The sequence below is a fragment of the Caretta caretta genome, chromosome 25, assembly GCF_965140235.1.
Source record: "Caretta caretta isolate rCarCar2 chromosome 25, rCarCar1.hap1, whole genome shotgun sequence".
Taxonomy (NCBI): domain Eukaryota; kingdom Metazoa; phylum Chordata; order Testudines; family Cheloniidae; genus Caretta; species Caretta caretta.
The window spans coordinates 4016868-4039953 of NC_134230.1; the positions used below are offsets into that span (position 1 = coordinate 4016868).

General features: G+C 49.7%; 1 protein-coding gene across 3 annotated transcripts in view; it reads left to right on the forward strand.

Moving 5' to 3' along the window:
• Nucleotides 1–23086, forward strand: part of TMPRSS9 (transmembrane serine protease 9) — a 121726-nt gene that overhangs the window by 22295 nt on the left and 76345 nt on the right. For 2 of the 3 annotated variants that reach the window (XM_048831130.2, XM_048831131.2), the window contains 6 exons: nucleotides 9595–9762; nucleotides 11206–11333; nucleotides 12883–12950; nucleotides 13515–13690; nucleotides 16611–16652; nucleotides 17544–17657. In XM_048831130.2, coding sequence (XP_048687087.1) covers nucleotides 9621–9762; nucleotides 11206–11333; nucleotides 12883–12950; nucleotides 13515–13690; nucleotides 16611–16652; nucleotides 17544–17657 — 670 coding nt within the window. In that variant the 5' untranslated portion in view covers nucleotides 9595–9620. The remainder of the gene's footprint in view (nucleotides 1–9594; nucleotides 9763–11205; nucleotides 11334–12882; nucleotides 12951–13514; nucleotides 13691–16610; nucleotides 16653–17543; nucleotides 17658–23086) is intronic. The other variant, XM_075123188.1, reaches the window with a different exon arrangement.

A 23086-nucleotide genomic window follows, 5' to 3' on the forward strand; every position in this document is an offset into this window, starting at 1 on the left:
CCATGGCAGACTGACAGACAGACCATCGGGAGCCAAGGAAGCAGACACCAAGGGAGTTCTACTGGTGAAGTCCCCTGCAACTAGCACACAGATTCCAAAGGGCACTAGAGCACCACTTACACACCCAACACTGCACTGCTGCTTCCCATTCCCCTGGGGTGTGGCCAGGTCCCTGGCTTCCTGGGGTTGATTTCATCAGTCAGGTTTTCTATGCAAAATTTCAGCTCCTCTAGCTCCTGCTAATATTCTTGTGTGCCTGTCATCGTGTTTCCCTGAGCTAGGGTGACCAGAACTCCCATTTTTAAAGAGACAGTCCCTCCTGGAGGTGTCCCAACTTTTTCTTAAAAAAGGGAGAATTGTCCCATATTTTCTTTCTCCACCCCATTAGTACTGGTGGATCCTGCTCCTGGCCAGCAGGCTCCTTCCTTCCCCTACTGCCTCGGGCTGGGCTGGTGCTGGCCAGGAGGAGCCGAACCCTGCATGTGTCAAAGCCCCGCACAGTGCTGGAACAGAGAAGCCTCTCCGCCCCTCAGCTGAGGTCTGGAGTGGCAGGGGCTGCAGGCTACACGCAGCCCTGAGGGCAGGGGCTTAGCACCCTCTTCCCACCCACCCTGGCTCCTGCTCCCAGGGAGCACGGGGCTGCTCCGGCCCCTAGGCACCCTCCCCAGCTGAACTACCACATTGGTAAGGTTCGCTGAAGCCCCTGCAGTCAGGTTACCTGGACCTTGGTGCACAATGCAGCCTTAGGGATTAACCTCTTCCTGCCCGTGCTGTAGCTGGGGAACAGATTATATCGGTGGCTAACAGCAGCCTGGAGGTGTTAGCTGCTGCCTTTCAACACTGTGCGGGCAGGAAGGGAGAAGCTGCTTCCAGCCGGGGTGGGAGGAAGGGAAGAGATGAGTTCTGTGACAGGGCCAGGTCATTCGTTCCCCCCGTTCCTCCCTTGCAGCTGGAAGCAGCTCCCGTACCTTCCCTAACACACAGTGCTGAAAGACTGCTGCGGGCCACACTCTGGTGTGAACCCTGGCAGAAATCTGGGGGGCCACGTGACACTGCATGCCCCCTGCCCATGTGTTGCCTTGGGAACATGATGCCAGGTTCCAGGAGAGACGGGTCTGTCCCGGGAGCCTAGCCAGGCATGGAGAGTAGAGAGTGCCAGCAGGGAGGGTAGGGTAGGTTGGTCCCCCCCCATGTGAGTGAGGCGTATGGGAGTGTGTGTGTGTCACCCCCACCCCATGTGTGTCGGGGGACGCAGGGGTATGTGTGTGTCACTCCTCTCTGTGTGAACCCTAAAGCCTTAAAAATAAGAAGATAAATAAAAAGAATCCAACTACACAATATTGCTTTTTAATAGGGGCTCAGTCAACTTGATGTTAATTTGAATGTTTGTACTGTGTAGTTCTGATTGATTGCCATTGAACTCACTTTAATACAAGTAATTGTACCAGGTATCCCATGTTCAGCATAGGGAAATATGGTCACCCTATCCTGAGTTGCTGTCTGCTCTAGGCCTGGTTAGATACAACTAATGGAGGGAATAAAAGTTTGATTCCACTCCTAGGTCTTTATTCTTGCTTTCATTGGATGGAATCCTGCAGTTCTTGCTCCACCCTCATGCAGGGAACACTCCCACTGAAGTTACAGTCACTGCAGTCTCCCCTGGATCTGCAAGGGCATGTAAGATAGTTGGGTACAGCTTTAAAAGAGAATCGAATCCTAGAAACGGGTACAAAATAATAAGGGACAAATAATTCCATTCTGCAATGATCCGTGCAGTGCAGTGTGCAGTTCCAGTCACCTACCCTGGAGAACGTACTTCCACAGTGCCATGGTCACCATAGTACTGAGGGCCAGAAAAGTCCAATCAAGCTACAGTGCGGTCTGGGCAGGCCTGGCTCATCCTCATTGACTGGGTGTTTGTGCATGACCCTGTACAGTGGGGCCCAGCTTGGTGGGGCTTGGGGGAGACCCTGCTCTGTAAATGGTACAATACCCACCAAGCTGTATGAAGCACTATGTGAAGGTGCAGTGCTGGGTAAATGTATCAAAGTTGAGAATTGCTTTACTGATGGCAGGAGGGGGTGTTATTAAGTTAAAGCAAACCGCAACAATCCCTTGATTTTTTTTTAATCGTCCAGCCCCAGAGAGCATGTATTTCACCTCCTCAGAACAACCGTCATTCCTCCCCAGTTTGCAGTTAGCTCTCCTGGAGCACAAGTGTCCTTTGAAATGTGAGCATAAAGGAGTGAGTGTTTCCTCTGTCTTTGTTTGCGTACCATTCCCCAGCGCTTATCCTCTTGCTGCCTCGTAACCTTTTGATGCCAGAGAAGGTTTTCTCCTCTGTGCCTGCTCATCCCAGGTAATGGCTGGCAGAACAGAGCGTCCTGGCTGGGCTCCAAGGCAGATTGGCTGCTGTCAACATCTACTCTGCCCTGAATGGGCTCCAAGCTCAGCAGCTAAGCAGCTGGTGGTAATGTAGCCTCTGTGTCTGCGGGGCAGAATCAGAAAAAGGAAAAGCTTCGTCTCCCCACATAGCTATGCTCAGGAGTGCTGAGCCAGTGCAAAGCACTGAACGCTGGGAGGAGGGAACACTGGGAAAAGCACCTTGAGCAGTTCTGCAGCACCCCTGTGGGTGGGGAGTGCCCATCAGGTTGTCTAGTTGAATGGGCCCCGTCTCCCTATTTCGTACCTAGCTTGAAGCTCACCTGACAAGCCCTGCCTTTTTGACCCTGAGAGGCTGTCTAATCCCAACAGACTCCTCTCATTACAAAGGGCTCCAGTGCTCTCCATACTCCTCCTTGCCCCATTTCCTGTCCTATAGAATCAGTCTTCCCTTCACTCCCTGCACACCTGGAAGGTCTCCAAGGTGTTCCCATCTTCAGGTTTCATCAGTCCATGAAATGATCCTTAATATCAAACCGCCCTTCACTGGCGCTTGCTCCCTCGGAGCTATAAACAGTGGGTAGGCCCCAGGGATATGCCAGTTCCCGTCATTTCTCCTTCCTCCTGGTAGGCATTAGAACCGGCTGTTTGCTCTGGCTGGTCACAGAGCTCGGGTAGGTTCCTCATGGCGTCGCTGAGCAGGGTCACACAGCTCCTCTTCTTCATGAGTAGCAATCTTCTCAGGCCTGGTTTGTCTCAAGAGTTCAGCTGCTGACTTCCCTGGGCTTGTCTCAAGTTCGGTCTCTGCCTCAGAGCCCCTCTTGTGGGGATCAAGGTTAAATGTCTTTATAGATATTGGCCTTTAGCTGCTGCTCGTTTGTCTTCCCCACTGCGCCATTTCCCCATGAGCCTTCACGTTCCACATCCAGCCCATCAGGTTTTACCCTCCCTCACCGCTGTGACCCTGGAATTCCTCACACGCCACTCAAGAGCTGCTGCCCCTTATGGAACCCTGTGAGCACCAAACCAGTTCCTCGGATTTCCACATGCTTTCGTGCACGCTGCTACAAGGTCAGGCTATTGCATCTGGCCATCTCAAATATGTGCCGGTGTCTGCAAGGAACCTCTGGGAACTAGTCCTTTTCTGCAAGCTGAATTCTCCGCTATGCCGTCTCAGGGATGGCAGGATGCAGTGGCAGCCACAGAATGGGCTATGCTGTATATTCATCAGATCTATGTCCTGACCCAAACTTGGCCACCATAACTACCTACCGCCAGCAGCTCCAATGTCTCCTGCATGTAATTCTGTCCACCTGACCTGTGGTTCCATGATCTGCAAACCTGGCGATCCCTCTCCTGGATGCTTTGCTTTACCGTCCAACCTGTTCAACACACAAACTAGAACAGAGAGAATTAACCCTTTAATTGCTGGATTTAATAAATAAACCATTCTGCAGCCACAGTATTTGCCCCTCACTGCAGCATATGCTGCAGAACCTCAGCTTCCAGTGAGGAGATAGGTTCAGAGACAGCGACAGCCTGCAGCGCTATAATTGAAAATAAACGGGGTGTAACTGATGCAGCGATATCTGCCTGAATTTGCAGAGATCCTGAAACAACATTTCTGAGAGTCTGAACTGCCCCGTTCAGCTCAAGCATGGCTCCATGGACGCTGTTCTGTGACTGAGAAACATGCCTCTTTGCTAAGATGCCTCAGAATTCAGCCTTTTTCAAGTGGAATTAGTCATTTTGTGGGAGCCAAATGCCTGGCATTTGGTTTTCTGTCTCCCTGCTCTGTTGAGCTCTGCCTGCACCTGCTCTGTGGTCTCCATCTTTCCATGTAAGAGAGAGAGCTCCCTGCACTGTTCTTTGGAGTCAGACTGCAGGGGTTGGGAAGAGGTGGGCACCCAGCTTGCAGCTAGGAAACAACGAATGCCAGAAATGTGGCTGGTGAGCAGTCTTGAGAACAGTTCAGCAGCCAAGGGCCATGGGGCCAGGAAGATGGGCAGCTGCCCTCTTCCCCAGCTCACACGGGGAAAGAGGCTCTGAGCTGGGCTGCCCAGAGAGCAGAATGCAAAACCCATCTTCAAAAATAATCTCTCAAGAATACTCACTTTCAAGTTTTGCATCGTTGTGTATCTCAGCTCTGAGCCTCAGCTCGTGGGGAGGGGGGCATGAAGGGTAGCTTGTGACAACAGAATAAACCAATGATGCCGCAGGATTTGGTGCTGTTGTCACAGGGCTGTCACAGGGCCCTACCTGCACTTTCACATACCCTGGTCCTGTTGACCTTACATGTCCATTGTGCCCTTTGGCGTCAAGGCAGGTTTGCATGCAGAAGAATGGCAGGGCCAGGGGCTGTAAATAACAGGTGAGTTGTTTCCCTTGGGCTTAATGGAATTGAAAAGTTTCCTTCATTTTTAATGGTGATTCCTGGTTTTCAAAACATTGGGAACAATCCGGATCATAATTAATTGATCTGCCCCTGTGGAAGTCAAGAGGACGCTCACGATAGATTCAGAGCAAGCAGGAACAGGCCCCAAGTTTGTAAATGAGAAGTGGAGCAGCATTAGCCCAATGGCTTTCATCCTGAGACCTGGAGTCTCTCCCCTGTCCCCAGACCACATGCTGAGAACATCTTGCTGCTAATGCCGATGAGACCTTATATTCGCTCTTTTAAAATAAAAGGACTCTATCGTGGCAGAGGAGGCGTGGGGCGTGTGGCAGCTGGCCATGTGTGCCAGTTTCAACACAGAAGAACAATTTTCTAATGACTGTACTTGGCTGGAACTGACTCCTCAGCCATGCCCCAATTAGCTGCCTGAGTGGGCATCTCACACATACAACAGCTTTGAAAAGACAAGAATCTTTGTGCTCCTGGCTCACAGTTACTTAGCCCAGAGCAATGGCATGACAGATCATATGAGTATCCCTTAATTTTGAAGCCCTGCAGTGGTTTCTGTATCAAAGGCAAGAACCAGGTGCATTAAGATCCTGGGGTCAAATTAGATATTTATTTTGTACCCAGTCATCTACCTGATGACTAAGGAAAGGACAGTTATTTAAAATGTTCTTTCCAGCTGGAACACTCGGCTGTAATTATGGGGATTCTTCCACTAACTTTTATTTTTTTGGAGTTTTGCTTTAGTGTCCTATCAACTGTCTGTCTTTGCTCCCTGTTCAGGGTAGTTTTATGTAGATCTTTCAAGCAGTCACCCCAAACCAGCTGACAATGTGGCTCTAGAGAAACAGACCCTAAGGCATGGACAGCTGGGGCAGAAGGGCAAGCAGATGAAGTTTATCGCTAAACAGGACCCCATGTTCTGTGTGGAGTGTGAGGACATAGACACAAAGAGCCAAATTTAAAGCAGCAGCTAGAGAACTCGTAACCAGGAAGTTCCCACATTTATTAAGCTCCTTCTGGTCCCCTCTGGTAAACCTGGAGGACCAGGAAACCTATAACCATTGCATAGTTCACTGTCTTTGTAATAAAAAAAATAAAGCTTAAATTGTAAACTAATGTAGATACACAACAATTCAAAATAAACTTCAAATTCCTTAAAACTATTTAGAGAGACATGGTGCGGGAGCTAATATCTTTTATTGGACCAACTTCTCTTGGTGAGAGAGACCAGCTTTGGAGCTACACCGAGTTCTTCCTCCAGACTGGGACGAGTACTCAAAATGTCACAGCTAAATAAAAGACCTAACAGACAGTTTAGCACAAGGAGTTAGCACATATTGTAAGTAACCGTTCGAGGTGAAGTTGCTCATTAACACCCCTTTAGTCATAGTACAAAAAGGAGGGTCAGTGGGTTACAGATTGTTGTAATAAGTCATAAATCCAGCGTCTTTATTAAGACCCTGATTTTTAGTGTCTAATCAATTCTCATCCTCAAAGGAAACCTGCACACCACTTTCAAAAGATGAGCCTCGGAGCTTAAATTCACAACTAAACATAATGGTCTGAACAGAGATGCTGGATTTATGGCTTTTTCATTACTACTAAACTCCCCTAAAAACTGGCGATATTCAGATATCTTCTTTAATTTATTTGGGAAAGCAGGCAGAATGTATTTTTAAATCTTTTACCTTTACTGAAGACAGTCACAAAGATGATTGTGAAAGGGTTCTGCTTTGTTAGATGCATAAAGAACGTTTGATGCATATTTTAGATGTCAGCAAAAAGTGGTTTCTGAAAGAGCATGTTTTCACCAGAGAAATGAAGAAGCAGAGGGAGATGTTGAGTGTTTTATAAGAACCCTGCATGCGTTGGCTGAAAACTGTGATTTTGGGACTGCAGAACATGAAAATATCAGAGACAGGCTGTTTATTGAGTTAACAGACAAAAGTTTCTCACAGCAACTACAATTAAAGACAGACTTAAATCTGCCCACAGCTATACAGAAAGCAGAGCATTGTGAACAGTAGACAAAAAGGCAGGAGGAACTTGAAAAAACCTGAAACTAACTTAGAAGCACAAGTTCTAAACAGGTTTCAGAGGAACAGCTGTGTTAGTCTGTATTCGCAAAAAGAAAAGGAGTACTTGTGGCACCTTAGAGACTAACCAATTTATTTGAGCATGAGCTTTCGTGAGCTACAGCTCACTTCATCAGATGTGATGAAGTGAGCTGTAGCTCACGAAAGCTCATGCTCAAATAAATTGGTTAGTCTCTAAGGTGCCACAAGTACTCCTTTTCTTTTTAAGTTCTAAACAGACACAGCAGAGTGCTAAAAGTCATTACTCTAAAAGTCCTGAGGCTATGACGGAGATCCTGGTTAATGACAACTCTTTCAAGACTAAATGCACAAGATGTTGAAAAATTCATAGTCCAACAGATAGATGTATGTTTACTCAAAGGGGGAGGAGTGATAGACTGTTAAACTGTATTGTGCTGTTTGGCCACTAGACGGTACCTTAAGCTCACAACAACCATTGTTTGCAGTACGTTAAAGGATCTCATAGCAAACACATCTCTGGTGTATCTCGATATAATGGAAGCTCTGTAGCCAGTCCAAATCCGGCTACTAGTAGCAGCCCTGCAACCTACTGTGTATACGGGGTACATGACACCTTGCTAGCATAGACAGTGAGTTATATGGGCCCATGGTGCCCATGCTCCATCAATATTTAGGAACTTGGCTCGGCTCCACCAATGTTTGGGCTTACCACGCTTTGGGGGGCCCCATGCTTCAGGGGGAATACGGGGTCCAGGGCAGCCTGGGGGGTTGCCAGTGATACCCAGAACGTCCATAGGAGAGACCGGGGCAACCGCCCTGGGTCCCATGCTTTGGGGGGGGCGGCTCTGCACTTCAGGAGGATGTGGGGTCCAGGGTGGCCTAGGGGGTCAGCAGGGGGCCCGGTGCTGGCAGCAGTGAGTGACCTGGCCCCAGCCCACCCCGCTCCGGTCCTCCCGACATCGCTGGGGGAGGGGGTGGAAGCCGGAAAGAGGCAGGTGGAGACTTGGGGGAAGGGGTGGAATGGGGGTGGGGAGGGAATGGAGCAGGGTGAGCTGGGGCTGGGTCACTTGCTGCTGCAGGCGCCAGACCCCCCACTAACCCTCCAGGTTTCCCGGGACCCCGCGTCCCCATGAAGCGCGGTGCCCCCCAAAGTGCGGACCCAGGGGCGGTTGCCCGAGATTCATCCTATGGATGTTTTGGGCATCACATGGACCTCCACATGGAAAGTCAACAGAAGTGAGAACATGACCTGAAAGACTGATTGGGCCCCCTCAAGGGCTTGTGCTTTAGAACACTGCTCAGGACTATTTAAATACAATTGAAGAGATGAAATTCAATGTTGATAAATGCAAAGTATTTGGATCTTGGAGTCACCATGGATAGTTCTCTGAAAAAATCCACTCAATGTGCAGTGGCAGTCAAAAAAGCGAACAGAATGTTAGGGACCGTTAGGAAAGGGATAGATAATGAGACAAAAAGTATAAATCCATGGTACGCCCACACCTGGAGTACTGCATGCAGTTCTGGTCATCCCTATCTCAAAAAATATATTAGAATTGGAAAAGGTATAGAGAATGGCCACAAAAATGATGAGGGGTCTGGAACAGCTTCGCAATGAGGAGAGATTAAAAACACTGGGACTATTCAGCTAGCTTAGAAAAGAGATGACAAAGTGTAGAGGATATGACAGGTCTATACAATCAGGCCAGGTGAGGAGAAAGTGAATAAGGACGTGTTATGTACTCCTTTCCATAACACAAGACCCAGGGGTCACCCAATGAAATTAATAGGCATCAGCTTTAAAACAAACCTAAGGAAGTACTTTTTCATACAACACATACAGGCTGTGGAACTCATTGCCAGGGGATGTTGTGAAGGCCAAAACTATAACAGTGTTTATAAAAGAACTAGATAAGTTCATGGCAGATAGGTCCATCAGTAGCTATTAGCCAAGATGGTCAGGGACGATGCCTCATGCTCTCGGTGTCCCGAGCCTCTGACTGCCGGAAGCTGGGACTGGATGACAGGGGATGGACCACTCAATAATTGCCCTGTTCAGGGAATGATCTGACCAAAACATGAACGTAACGAGATGGAACCGAAATTCCACAGCTGAAAACATGAGGGATTCCTTATAGCAAGCAGTGAACCTCCACATTCTTGGAGGGAGGGTGCAATGAAGAACCCAAACAGGTGGTTTCTGAGCGGAACTATATTCAATCACTGAACTATCTAGAAACCTCCCCAGCACGAGTTGCCGTGAACTTTCCGGCCAGTCTGGAAATATTGCATCCAAGAGGAGCTTTTGCTTGTTGTTGAAGCCATTCACCTACCATCCATACTGGAACCCAAAGCACAGAGCACATACCAATACAATGTGATGGATCAAAGGAGTTACCCACAAGTTTGAGTTTGGGGAGAAAATTCAGGCTGTGTTTTGTTGTGTCGAGGGGTCTCCCATCCTAGCTCTCTAATCACTGCAACAGCATTGGGAAATGACAGTACTGGCCACTGGTGTCTGGCCAATGAGGTGACCAGAGTGATTGTTATCTCAGACCCTGTAAGCCTGATCTAGTAAAAAAGCCCTTCACTCATAACCTGACGCATGTTCTGGGGAAGTGATGAGTGCTGGGACCTCATGTGTGATGCTCTTCCTGGCTGGTAACACCTGTGTTGGGCCTCTTGACATGAACGTATCTGAGCTCTTGCATGTCGTCCCAACATGCCCTCTCCTTCTTTTCAAACACCTAGGTCACCTGTAGAGTTGTTTTGAAAGCATGGACCAAACGGACCTAGCTCTAAAGCCAACGGCAGACATAGAGAGGGTGAGATTGGCGGCACACAGCACCTGCTGTAAGGTAACCATCGCGACTGTACTCGTGGGTGGCTCTCTTCTCCTTTCCCTGGGCATTATAATGGGTAAGTTTGCAGTTGGATCCGCTCTTACTGTTTATAAGCTACAAAGGAAAAACTGTCTGTGAACAACAGGCTGGGCAGTCAGTCCAAGTGTCCCAGGCCTGTTCTCCTATGGCAGGTGAACCTCAAAAGACAGGATGTTTAGGTTCAGCTCAGGAGTTAGATGCTTTTCCAGACATTCATTGAACTCATGAGATCTGGATGGGAGAGAGCTTTCTGTTTCTCAACAGCAAAGCAAAGCACTTGTAAGCTCCCGCTCAGTCCTCTCTGGCCAAGGATGGCTGCCACCACAGGAGCACAAGGAGAGGTAGAAAAAAAGCAGGGATATCGGGGAAGTCTTCTGGTGAGGACACCAAACAGTGATGCCCTTCCCCTCCCCTCTGTGAGGGGGTATGGCCTCCTCTCACTTTACGTATCCTTTCAATCTCTCATCTCTACCTTCAAGATCCTGCACAACACCACCACGACTCTGTCTCACTCTCTTTTCCTCCTATTCTTTCTCCCGTCGTCTAGGGTGGCGTCTCCCAAGATGGTCCTTTGGTTCTCCTCTCCCTCTGCCGTTTACACACCCTCTTTGAGATGCTCTCCCTTGAGCCTGGGACTCCCTCCCTCTGCTCCTTTGCCAGCTGACCCCTTCCAGCCCACCTCTGCATTCAAATGCTGCCACAAAGCTACATCCTCTGCATGGCCTTTTGATGCTAATTCCCAAGACTGGAGTTGTGGATGAGCTCACTGCAATGCTCTCGCATTCAGTAGGGCTTGATCACCCCACAAAGTTCTGTGCTCAGTGAGCATGCCCCAGGCTGTAGCTGCGGGATGGTTTGCTGTATTGGGACCAGCTGTGACCCTGGGACTGTGTGCAAGATTGTTGCAGGGCTCCAGACTCCACTATTTCCTGCCCCTACAGGAAACGAAAAGCAGCTCTAGGGCAATGAAAATAAAATCTTAATGGCTACTTCTTGGTTTCTTTTTCTGCTTTCTGCTTATCCCAATAGCAATATGTTTATTCCAATCGCTAAGCACAGTCCAGTTGGATGAAACCCTGTTGCATGACTATAGCTGGGATTACCAAGAGTCTCTGCTAATGTTTTGCTGCCTTGAACACTGAGAGCTCCTCCAGCACTAATAAAACTCCACACTTTTGACATTCAGATTAGATAAAGAGTCAGGGCAAAAATCTCTTCTTATATACACATGAGGAATCCCATCTCTGTCATTTTGCTCTTCTTGTCTGCATGGAGCTTCCGGGATGCTAATGGGAGATCAGGGGAGCTGTGTAAGGAAGCACAAAATCAAAGAGGCACCAGGAAGATGGGAGACAGATAATCTTGTTTTTAAAATGGGTGATTTCCAAACTCTAGAAGCTGGTCCAGACCCCTAGACGTTGTCAGCTTCCAAGTCCCCTTTGCTTGTCTCCCTTGTGGAACTCTTGCCCTCTGTCTGCAGCTTATTGCTCTGCACAAGAGCTCAGCTTTGAGCACACCGTGGAAGTGAGAGGAATTGCATATGACAGCAATTTAAAAAGGGAGAACTCGGACTACTACAGGACTTTGACCCCCGCTCTGCAAAGGCTGGTGAGTTGGCTGGATTCTTCCATGGGTAACCAGAACCTCCAATGGGCTAAGCACTCAGCTTGCAGTGAAAGTCCCAGGTGCCTGTGCATTGCATGGCTGTGGCCCCATCTCAGCAGGAAGCAGCCCCTGGAAGGGGAGGCTGGGACTCTCTCATCACACAGCACTGGCTCCTGTGGTTGTTTAAAGAGACACCTGGAGTTCCAAAGACAGCCCCCTCCTGATTTCCTCAGTCCAAAGGATGCAGTGGCCATGACATGGGGTCATGGGAATATTAGAAGTAAAAGAAAAATGGTGCAAGGAGTGAGGTGTTCCTCTGATATTGGCCAGGGGTCCCAGAGAGCCCCCTGCCACGAGCATCTGTCTGAGGTGCCCCAACGAGTGATAGTGGCAGAGGAGTCCATACTTCAGAGACTCTTTTGAAAACCACTGGAGTCTCATGCTCTGGAAATGCATGAGGCTGCAGAAGTGACACAGCACAGCTTCATGTGAGCAGGCAACCTGCTCAACAATCATGTGCAAGTGGGAAAGGGCTGGCAGGGCCTGACCTCGACAGACCTCCTGATATTGTGGGCTGGGATGTCCTGACCCACCTGGAACATTCTTGGGTTCCTGCCCTGCAAAGGAGAGGTGATGGGAGGCAGCAGAAAGGGAGGCGGGTGATTCTCAGGGAGAAATGGGGATGGAGATGCTGCCATGCTCGTGGCATTCTGCATAACTGCACAGATTGGAGGGAAATGGCACAGAGAAAAGCAAACAGAGACTGAGGACAGGAGCAGATGCAGGAGTGGAACATGCCCTACTCAAAGCTAAGGACACTTGGCTAACAGCTGGCTAAGGCCAGACCAGCTTTTGAGGACACGTGAGATGGTGGTTCCAGTGGCACCCACAGCTGTACACATTACACATGCTGCATGCCATTAGCAATGGCCACCCCACTGTCCACTCAGCCCTGGAGGGGCAGTGGGGCCAAAATAGAGTGAATGGCATTGCAAGCCCCATGCACAAGGGGTCACAGTGCTGCTAAGTTTGTCGATGGAGGGGCTGCAGGGCCAAAGCTGAGTGAGCACACTGGGCAGTGGGGAGGTCAGCGCTGCTCCTTCTTCTGCTACCATGGAGCCGGCTCCCCCAAGGGCCTATCCAGCTTCATCTTCCTTCCAGCAGCTTGTGTCCCTTCTCAGGGATGGGGAGAGACACTGCCCATGGATGGGCCATGCTGGAAGGCAAGCGAGACACTGGGACCAGCAGCTGCAGTAGGGATCTCTCTTCAGGGAAACATTTCTGGTGGCACCTGTGGCTGGTTCCTCTTATCGTATGCAGCACAGTCTGGCTTTCAAATGGAAAAACAGCTTTGTGAAAGCACGTCTCTGGAGCTAGCTGGCAAGGAGGTTAAATTGCCCAGGGCATGGGGGACAGCGGGCTCAGAGCTCAGAATCACTTCTTAGACACGGCTCCCCAAGGTTCTGGAGCCTTGGTCTCTTCTCCCCAGGGCTTTTTGCTTAAAGAAAATCTGAGCCAGTGTTTGCCGGCCTCACTCTTCTTTGCCTTGTAGTTTCTAACCAGCTTCCAAGGCTCTCCATTGGAAGGGAGCTGTGTTGGCTGTGCTGTCCTGGAGTACAGGTGAGTGTGTGCTGCTCTGTGGCTCCCTACAGCCAGCCGTGGAGTACTGCGGCTCCATGAGTCTGGCCTGCATTGACTTCTGGTCGCTCTCTTTTGGCGGGGGAAAGGATTTATTTATTTTTGTCAAAATGTGGCCTTTTGCCAACTCTGGGATTTTTTTTTCTTCAAAAAATGTTGAGTATGTTTAATCCTTATAAAAATGTGATTAAAATGGTTGTCATTATTTTTTTGACAAAAACTTAATTTTTTGGTCAAACAAATATGTGGTTAATTTTGTAGATCAGATTTTCAGTAACATTTTTGATAAAAATTGTAATTATCGTATTTTTTCATTAATCTTTGTAAAGCAAGCGACAGGCCCGTTCTGAACCCTCCAGACCAGAATCAGTGTGGAAACCCTGACATTTTATTACTGAGCAAATAGGTTGGCATCTACCCACAGGCTCCCCGGGGAGCTCTGTGGTGTGGGGCCAAGGGCGGGTGGAGAGAGGACAGGCCTGTGATCACAGCTCATCCTTGTACTATCGTGAGGAAATGTGCTCAGTGAGTCTTTTCCTCCAGCAGGAATGGGAACTCCAGTGTGATTGTCCATTTCCGGCTGCAATTCAGCCCGCAGGCTTCCTGGCCTTTAAGCGCCAGTGTGGAGGAAGAGGCCCTCAGACATGGGCTGGCTGCAGCACTGAGGGAGGAGGGCATCCCGCTGGCCACCTATGGGACCATCTCCTCGGCCTTACTCACAGGTAAGCATCTCCTGTCCCTGCCAAGAGGCACGAAAGGTTCCATCCTCAGGCAGGGCCTGTCGCCAGAGAGAAGTAACCTGAGCAGAGGCTGATAACAGGCAAGGGCTGCACTTAGCAAAGCCACAAACAATCACCTCAGCTTTAGCTTTATCTCAATTTGGTTTTTAAAGCCCAATTCAATCTCCCTGCCCAATGGCCGTTGTGATACAGCATGGCCAGAAGGCAGCAGGAGAGTGATCTAGGAGAGATTTGTAAGTCCCAGGATGAGGAGAAGCCTTATTCCCTGTAGAGGGAAGAACGGTTTCTATAGATTAATTAAAAGCACCTGAAGCCAATTACAGCACCTGAAGCCTGTCACCTGATAGAAACCCCCTGCTTCGATCAGACAAGGGAAGGAGTTGGAGCAGAGAGCAGTTTGGAGGAGTTGGAGCAGAGGAGAGTTTGGAGAAGTGCTGTGGCTGGGTGCTGTGGCCTAGGTGCAGAGAGGGAAGTAGCCCAGGGGAAGGAACCGCTAGTTCAAGTGTTTTACCACTATCCCTTGGGCCCCTGGGCTGGGATCCGGAGTAGAGGGCAGGCCTGGGTCCCTCCCTCTCCACTACCCTTCTCTGGGTTACTACTGGGACAGTAGAAACCCGAGCTCAGGGGCAGGAAACTGTGTCCCGAACCCCACCCAAGAAGAGGAAGCGCGGGACCCATCATAATTGTACTGGCAATTTGCCACATCATATACAAATGCATCAGACACAGAACAGGGAGATGCTAGCTCTGGTAGGCTCCAAAGGATTGACTAGCAAGCATCGGAGCCAGGTTTGTATAATTTTTGGTGGTGCCCAGAATGTCCATAGGACGAATCGGGGGCAACCGCCTCAGGGCCCGTGTTTTGGGGGGCACCTTGCTTCATGGGGACGCGGGGTCCAGGGAGACCTGGAGGGTTAGTGGGGGGTCTGGCGCCTGCAGCAGAAAGTGACCCAGCCCCAGCTCACCCTGCTCCATTCCCTCCCCACCCCCATTCCACCCCTTCCCCCAAGTCTCCACCCGCCTCTTTCGGGCTTCCACCGCCTCCCCCGAGCGATGTCGGGAGGACTGGAGTGGGGTGGGCTGGGGCCAGGTCACTCACTGTTGCCAGCACCGGGCCCCCTGCTGACCCCCTAGGCCACCCTGGACCCCACATCCTCCTGAAGTGCAGAGCCGCCCCCCCAAAGCATGGGACCCGGGGCAGCTGCCCCGGTCTCTCCTGTGGACGTTCTGGGCACCACCAAAAATTACACAAACCTGCGGTTCATCAAGGAAAAGTGCAGAGTCCTGGACTTAGGAAGGAAGAATCCCATGCACCGTGACAGGCTGGGGAGCGACTGGCTAAGCAGCAGTTCTGCAGAAAAGGACCTGGGAATTACAGAGGACGAAAAGCTGGATATGAGTCAGCAGTGTGCCCTTGTTTCCAAGAAGGCCAACTGGGCTGCATTAGTAGGAACATTGCCAGCAGATCGAGGGAAATGATTAGTCCCCTCTATTCGGCACTGGTGAGGCCACGCCTGGAGTATTATGTCCAGTTTTGGTTCCCCCACTACAGAAGGGATGTGGACAAGTTGCAGAAAGTCCAGCGGAGGGCACCAAAAATAATTAGGGGGCTGGGACACATGACTTACGAGGAGCGGATGAGGGAACTGGGCTTATTTAGTCTGCAGAAGAGAAGAGTGAGGGGGGGATTTGATAGCAGCCTTCAACTACCTGAAGGGGGTTTCCAAAGAGGATGGAACTCGGCTTTTCTTAGTTGTGGCAGATGACAGAACAAGGAGCAATGGTTTCAAGTTGCAGTGGGGGAGGTCTAGTTTGCATATTAGGAAACACTATTTCACTAGGAGGGTGGTGAAGCACTGGAATGGGTAACCTAGGGAGGTGTGGGAATCTCCGTCCTTAGGGGTTTTTTAAGCCCAGCTTGACAAAGCCCTGCCTGCGATGATTTAGTTGGGGTTGGTCCTGTTTTGAGCAGGGGGTTGGATGAGATGGCCTCCTGAGGTCCCTTCCAACACAGATATTCTGTGATTCTATGACAGGTTGCTGGGCTGCTACTCGCACGTCAGGCTTCTGTACCAGATATCGACTGGCTACAGAGCTTCCATGATATACTGATATACCTGAGTTGTTTGATCCCTTAATATATTGTCAACAATGGCTGTTGTGAGTTTAAATAAAGGATGTTACAGCGAGTACCACCTAATGGCCAAAAAGTATACTATAGTATAGCAAGTATAACATGCTTTCCCCTGTGTAATAGTATGTCTCCCAGCTGGGGGTTAGCTGCAGGTGACCTCCAGCCTCCTGGAAAGATTTCTAGAAAAGATTTCTTTCAGTATTTTCACTGCTCCTCTGCTGCTTCCCACGCTGGCCTGGGGGGTGTCTGAAGAGGAAAACATGGGGTGTGCTGGAGCACCCCTGGCTGTGCTCAGTGAGACCATCTCCAGTTACTGTCGGAGCTGGAAGCCCCTCTCACCAGGCTCAGGGCTGAGAGGTGTTAGTTCTTGGCTGTCACTGACTGGAAAAATAGCCATGGAAAGTCACTGGACTCGCCCTAAGATGTCAGAGTTCCTCAACGCTGCCCTGGTGAGCTGGTGACCCACTGGTCAATGTCTGTTGTGAGCCCCCCATGTCTGATCCACAGAGGACAAAAGTCTGTTAGAGCTGCCAGCTGCAGAGCCTGGTTCTTTAGCTCAATCCATGGAGGCTCAGGCATTCAGAGCTGGAAGGCCCAGGTGACCAGGATGGTGGCTGCTACACTTGTGAGAACTAAAAGGATGAGCATCTCAATATTACATCCCAGCATCTTTTGCCATTCGCCAACCCCATTCTGAAAGATACCTGGACCTGTGACCCTAGAATTACTGCATCCTCTCACCCTCCCCATCTCTCCATTGTGTTACAGGGCCAAGTGGGGCATTTCTGTATGGAATTGGATTAAAATCAGGTATGAGTTCTCCCTGAATCAGTGCCTTGCCTGCTCATACCCAGAAGCCTGCATCCTCCAAAGGAGTAGAACCCTCCCAGGGTTAGCCCATGCCAGCTGGATCACCCAGGAGGATCCAGCCATGCTCACAGTGAGGGCTAGCAGAGCCACCCCCTGCTCCCTTCTGCTCTGGAGGTTGGAGCTCTGAAGGCTGTCGACGCTGTAGCTTTGTTCTGAATCTGTAACATGGCTTGACCCATCCATAAGTCATGTCCATGCATAGTACAGCAGTGCCTCTCCTTGCCTCTGGTCCCTGAGCCAGGGGATCCCAGGTCCTGTTACAGAGATGGATCTGACTGTGATGTTCCAGTCAGGTCTGGGTCTGAAGTCTGAACTTTCCCCGAGGATGGGGTGGCTCTGGGGTATTGGCACAGACCCAGGCCTGATTGAGCTACCAAAATGCACCTGCAATCACAACAGGCTGATAATGGGCAAAGGGCAGCCCTGGTGTAACAGCTGCTCCTTTCAGCCTCATTGGGGTTCACACCTGCTTGTGTTGGTACAATGTCTCCTGTGGATACTGGGGAAGAGGTTGGGGGTGGACGTTTTATGTAGTTAACATTAGCAATGTGGAAGGGCTGGGAAGCCAGTTTGCTCAGAGACACTTTCTCTCTTTTCTCCATGAGGGTCCAGTCCTGGACTTTCTCATCATCCATTTGGGGATGCGCCCAGCCTCTGACACCAGCTCCAGTCTTTGTTCTCTGCAGAACAAGCTTAGAATGAGTCCGGCACCAGGGGATGGGTCCCTGCACAGGGAGGCTCTGGATCGGCAGTCCCCTTTCTGGTCGGGAGCTCTGGAAGACTGTAGAGTGTGAAGGGGCCAGGTTAACCACCACCTTCCTGTTCCTTCAGGCAGTTGCCCTGGATATGTATTTACTTGTCAGAACAGCCAGTGTGTGTGGAAAGAGAATCCTGAGTGTGACGGCCGAGTCGACTGCTCCGACGGCTCTGATGAGGCAGGCTGCGGTAGGTCTCTCGCACTGGGGTTGTATCTGCTGGGGGCACACATGGCCAGTGGGACATGTGTTTGGGAGGCTGATAGTGGACCAGCATTCCTGGGGAGATATGGACTTGCTGTCTAATTAAGAGGACTTACTAACTGTTCCTCCTTGGAGGAAGCTGCTTTGAAGCAGTTGATGAGTGGATCGTTTGTAGCCTAGTACTGTCTCCAGGTGCTAAGGGCAGAGGCCTGGCAGGCCAAGGGCAGTTGCAGGCAGAGCACAAGGAGAATCCATGCCCCACTGTTGTCTTTCACCAACATTCATATAGATGGCCCAGCTCCCTGTGTCCCCAGCACAAACACCACCCGGCCCACTAGCATTTTGGGCCCTTGTTGGCAGTGTCAGCAGGGAGCCATGGAGCGTGAATGCACCTCTGAGCCCAGAGGTGGCCCCTCCAGGGCTGATGCACTCTGGCAGGCAGTGTTACAGGATACTGGTCAAGATAGTACCCACGCTGTCTCTACTCTAGGGCTTGTTAACCAAGCCCATCTCCAGAGGTCACCCAGCGTCCTTCGCTGGGGCTGACGGTCATTACAAACACAATGACTGACTAATTAGGGCAGCAAGTTCACAGCTAGTGATTCATTCAGAGAATTCTGCAAAAGAACGCAGGTAGAAGTCCAGCAGCAGAGTGGGGTTATCCAGTTTATGTACAGTTACCTGCCTTGCGTGCGTGTGCACTTGGTGCAAGGAGCTTCTGACCTCAGAGACACAGTACAGGCTCTTGAGGCCAGAGTGGCTGAACTGGAGGAGCTAAGGGAGACTTTCAGGACACAGCAGAGTTGGTCCCACCCCCAGTCTGGCAACCTCTGTGCTGTTGAGAAGAGAGAAAGTCTTGCGTGTGGCGGTTCAATGATGAGACAGAACACAGCTTTATGCAAGCAAGCAGGCTGGTCAGCTGAGATGGGCTGTTCTGCCCCCCCGCCTTCCACCTTCTCCTTTTATTATATTTCTCCCCCCTAAGCATTACACACTGCTACCGCAAAAAGATACACAAAGGAATGTATGACGTTGATTAATATACTTATTTACCATCCTTTATCTACTACAATCCTGGTTCTCAGACCTTGAGCCCAGGCTAAGAAAGCTTCCCACAGTTGCTGTCCCAACAATCAAGTTCTCATGGTTCATATCTAGCCCTTGTCCTTGGATAGAGCAATGTGTGCATTGCTTCTACAAAACAGTCAGGGTGTGCCCTGCCTGCTTCCAGGTGGAATAGCTAAACATGAACCCTTCATCCCCCCGTTTTTTATTTAATGATATTTGGCCATCTCATGGTAGCCGTCAATTTGTTTTGTCATGCTATTTAACTCCCAGACAGACAAGGACATAACCTGGGGAGCTTTCCAGGGTGAAATTTTACAAAGTCTTAACAAGGAAGGAATACATTGTACACAGCAGCAGCAAAAAATAAGCCCAATGATTACAAACACAGAATAACCAAAAAGCTGTCGCAGCCATTCTAGAGAGGGCAGCCAATCTGTAAGCCAATTCCAAAAACCCTCAAACCCCAGATCTTGGCGTATGTGTGTTGTAAGACTGGTCAATTCAGCCAGTCTAGTTTCTATGGAGCGACTATTATCAGTTAAATTAAAGCAACACATGTGCTGAAATGTGGAGCAGCCTAGATGGTGTTTCAGGAGCAGAAAATCAATGGCTGCTCTGTTATCCAAGATTGCATCCCTTAATTCGTGTTGTTCTGTGTTAAGTAAGGCAATAGCCTGGGATGTTGTATTAATTGCCTTTGCTGCAAAGCATGCCAGGTTATTTAAAGTTCTGGCGGAATACATAGCAAGCGCGGGGACCCCAACAATAGAGGCCGCTAAGGCAGTATACTCAGCACGACTAAAAAGCTCAACATCTGCAATACAATCATCTGAAAGGGGTACACTTCTTTTACTACGGTTTTGACCAGCAAAAGGCAATATAAGTGTCATTCTACTAAGACAGCAAAGGGTGCCATCACTTAAATTTGCAGGAATATAATTAAAGGTTCGTGAACCGCAAGTAAAAAACCATCCTGATGGTAGGATGATATGGCCATAATTATATGAAACATTAACAGCATGGGAACAATTTAAAAGGGGTTGAGAAATTTTTCGACAGCCCAAGGGCACCTTTGTACTAGTGCAGTTAACTACACGCGCACAGGTGACATTGTGAGCCCCGGCCGGGTACGGTGTGTGGAGGGATATAGCCGTGCGAGGCAGAGTATAGTTGGCCGGGCCCCAATTAGCCATGCTAGAGTACTGGGAGGAAAGATTCGCATAAGCAGAGAACAGTGTCTTATTCTCCATCTCCTCAGGGTGATGACATACTGGAATAAGGCATGTACCTAACAAATCTCCGGCTGCTACAGAATTAGATAGACAAAAGTGGGTAACATTTGCTATTGAAGCCAATCTTTCCCATATGTTATATGTCATTCGGGCTCGTAATGGGGGAAGCGCTTCCGAGCCAACCCCTACAGGAAATAGCAGGCACAAAAGGCACACAATCATCACAGAATTAGCAGTGATTTGGGCGAGAATCGCCACAAACAAAGTCTCAGGAGTCTCTGGCTGTTGATCTGCTGCCAGTCTTCGTTGGGCCGCGGCGACCAATGCTTTTACTGCTCCCCATGTCACGGGCCGGTTTGGGACACTACGCCTCCTCCGTTTCCGTCCCGTCGTTGTCGACTCGGGGGGCAACGCGGTCTCCTCCAAAGTCAGCTGAAACTCTGGTATGGGATTCGACAGCCCCTGGTGCCACGCCATGTTGTTTAAGTGCCGGTCGCACACACCGAGCTGGAACCCGCAACGGTCCTGCAGGGAGAGACACAGCAGCATATCCCCGACCCCAAGTGATTAGAGGTACTGGGCCCAGCCACTGTGGATCGGGCAGCTGACGGTAAAAGACACGCGGTCTTTCCAGTACCTCAGATTTGTGAAAATGCCGATCCGCAGGGGTCTGCTGATCTGCATTCAGTGTTAAATTATTGAAAGTAAACAAGAGGATATGCATTTGTTGTAGAATGTCTCCTAAGGTTCGGAGACGCAGCTCCCCTTGTTTTAATTGTTTATCTAGCAAGGTTTTGAGTGTGCGATTGGCACGTTCAACAATGGCTTGGCCCGTGGAATTATAAGGGATTCCGTGTTTAAGACGGACGTCCCAGTGGGCACAAAAGGTGGAGAGGGCTGCAGAGCAGTAGGCTGGGGCATTATCTGTTTTAATTTGGCAGGGGCGACCCATAACAGAAAAGCAGGCCAGCAAATGGTGAATAACTTTGTTAGTGGCTTCCCCACGTTGTGGGGTTGCCCAAAGGAAGCCCGAATAAGTATCAACGGAAACATGTAAAAACGAATAGGGGCGGAATTGTGGCACATGAGTAACATCCATTTGCCACAGCTGATTTGCTGCGGTACCTCGGTGGTTAACGGCATAAGAAAAAGTAGGAGCAGCAGCAGCACAGTGGGGGCAGGAACGAACAATGGAACGTGCATGATCAGCAGGAATGTGAAACTGCCGGGCCAAAACAGAGGCAGACTGATGAAAAAAGGCATGGCTTTCAATGGGGTCAGAAAAAAGGGAATTTACCTGACCACGCAACGCGCGATCGGCGTGTGCATTGCCCTCAGTGAGTGGCCCAGGCAGAGGGGTATGACTGCGAATATGAGCAACAAAGTAAGGGAAATGACGAGTGGCAAGAAGATGCTGCAAAGACAAAAACAGGCGAAGGAGGTCTGCATCAACCTGAGGGGTAATGAGGGCAAGGGGTAAATGATCAATTACCTGATAAACATAATGGGTATCCACAATTAAATTAAAGGGACAATCAGCAAAAAGTTGAAAGGCCAAAATAACAGCAGCCAATTCTGAACGCTGTGCAGAACGCTGAGGCAGTTGTAAAACGAGAATGCCAACGAGGGGGGTCACCCAACTGATAAGTGACTACACCTCGGTGGGGAGAGCCATCAGTAAAAAGAGTGACAGCGGAAACAATGGGTTGAGAGTGGCTAAGACGATGAACAACTAGGGGCACCTTTTGGGTAATGACCAACCGAGGATCTTTTGGAGGATTGTAAGAAATCTCTCCCACATAATCACAAAGAGCAACCTGCCAGGCCAAGGAGGTGTGGCACAAAGAGTCAAATTCAGTACGGGACAAGGGGAGCACAATGGCAACTAAATCAGTGCCAGTGAGTTGCACTGCACGGTGGCGGGCTTTACGAACAAGATCAGATAGGGCATCTAAATAAGGATAAATATTTCGAGGAGGGGTGGATGAAAGGTATAGCCATTCTATAATAGAGACGGCTGTGTCTGTACGGGGTACAAACAGAGCCGCAGTTGGCGTATGAGGGGTGGCAAGAAGAACCAACCGTAAGGGACGGACCTCTGGGAGTCTGTCCACAAACTGCTGACTCAATGCTGCATTGATTTGTTGAATGCCGGCAGTATGCTCCTCAGTGATGGCAATAACCGCACCCGGTGCCCGGGCTCCACGCAGGAGCTCAAACAACGGCTGCAGCATTGACGTGGGGAGACGAAAGTAGGGCCGAATCCAATTTAAATGGCCCAAAATCTGTTGTAATTTAACAAGGGTTAGGGGTTGAGGTAGAATTAATTCCGGACGAACCGGAGCAGCATAGGTTTGTAAAACCTTATATCCGAGGTAGCGGTAGGGATAAGAGCGTTGGATTTTTTCTGGTGCCACTAACAGGCCATTTTGGCCGAGAATCTGAGATAAAGATTCAAGCTGTTGTGCCGTGACCCGGGGACCACTTAGAAAAATGTCATCCATGTAATGGTAGACCTTTAGCGAAGGGTACCGGGCACGGAAAGGGGCAAGGGCTCGATCCACAAAAAGCTGACACAAGGTTGGACTATTTTGCATTCCCTGGGGCAAGACCTTCCACTGATACCTTTGAGAGGGTTGCTGATTATTATACTGTGGCACCGTAAATGCAAATTTTTCGCATCTTGAGGGCAAAGGGGGATGGTGAAAAAACAATCTTTTAAATCTAACACACAAAGTTGATCGGTTTGAGGAATTAAATTTGGATTTGGTAAGCCAAATTGCAAGGGGCCCATAGGTTGGTTGCGTTTATTTATTTCCCTTAAATCATGTAACAGCCGCCAAGCACCCGATTTTTTCTTAATAACGAACACCAGGGTGTTCCAGGGACTAGTGGAGCTCTCCAGTCGCTGTGCTTGCAAATGCTGCTGCACAAGCGAATGAAGCGCTTTTAGCTTTTCTAGAGGGAGGGGCCACTGGTCAATCCATACGGGCTCTAAGGATTGCCATACCAAGGGTAATGCGGAGGGCATGGTGGGTGAGGGAGGGTTTTGGGCCATCAGATGTTAATATCGAGGGTGGTGTCTAACTTTGTAAGTAAATCACGGCCCCAAATA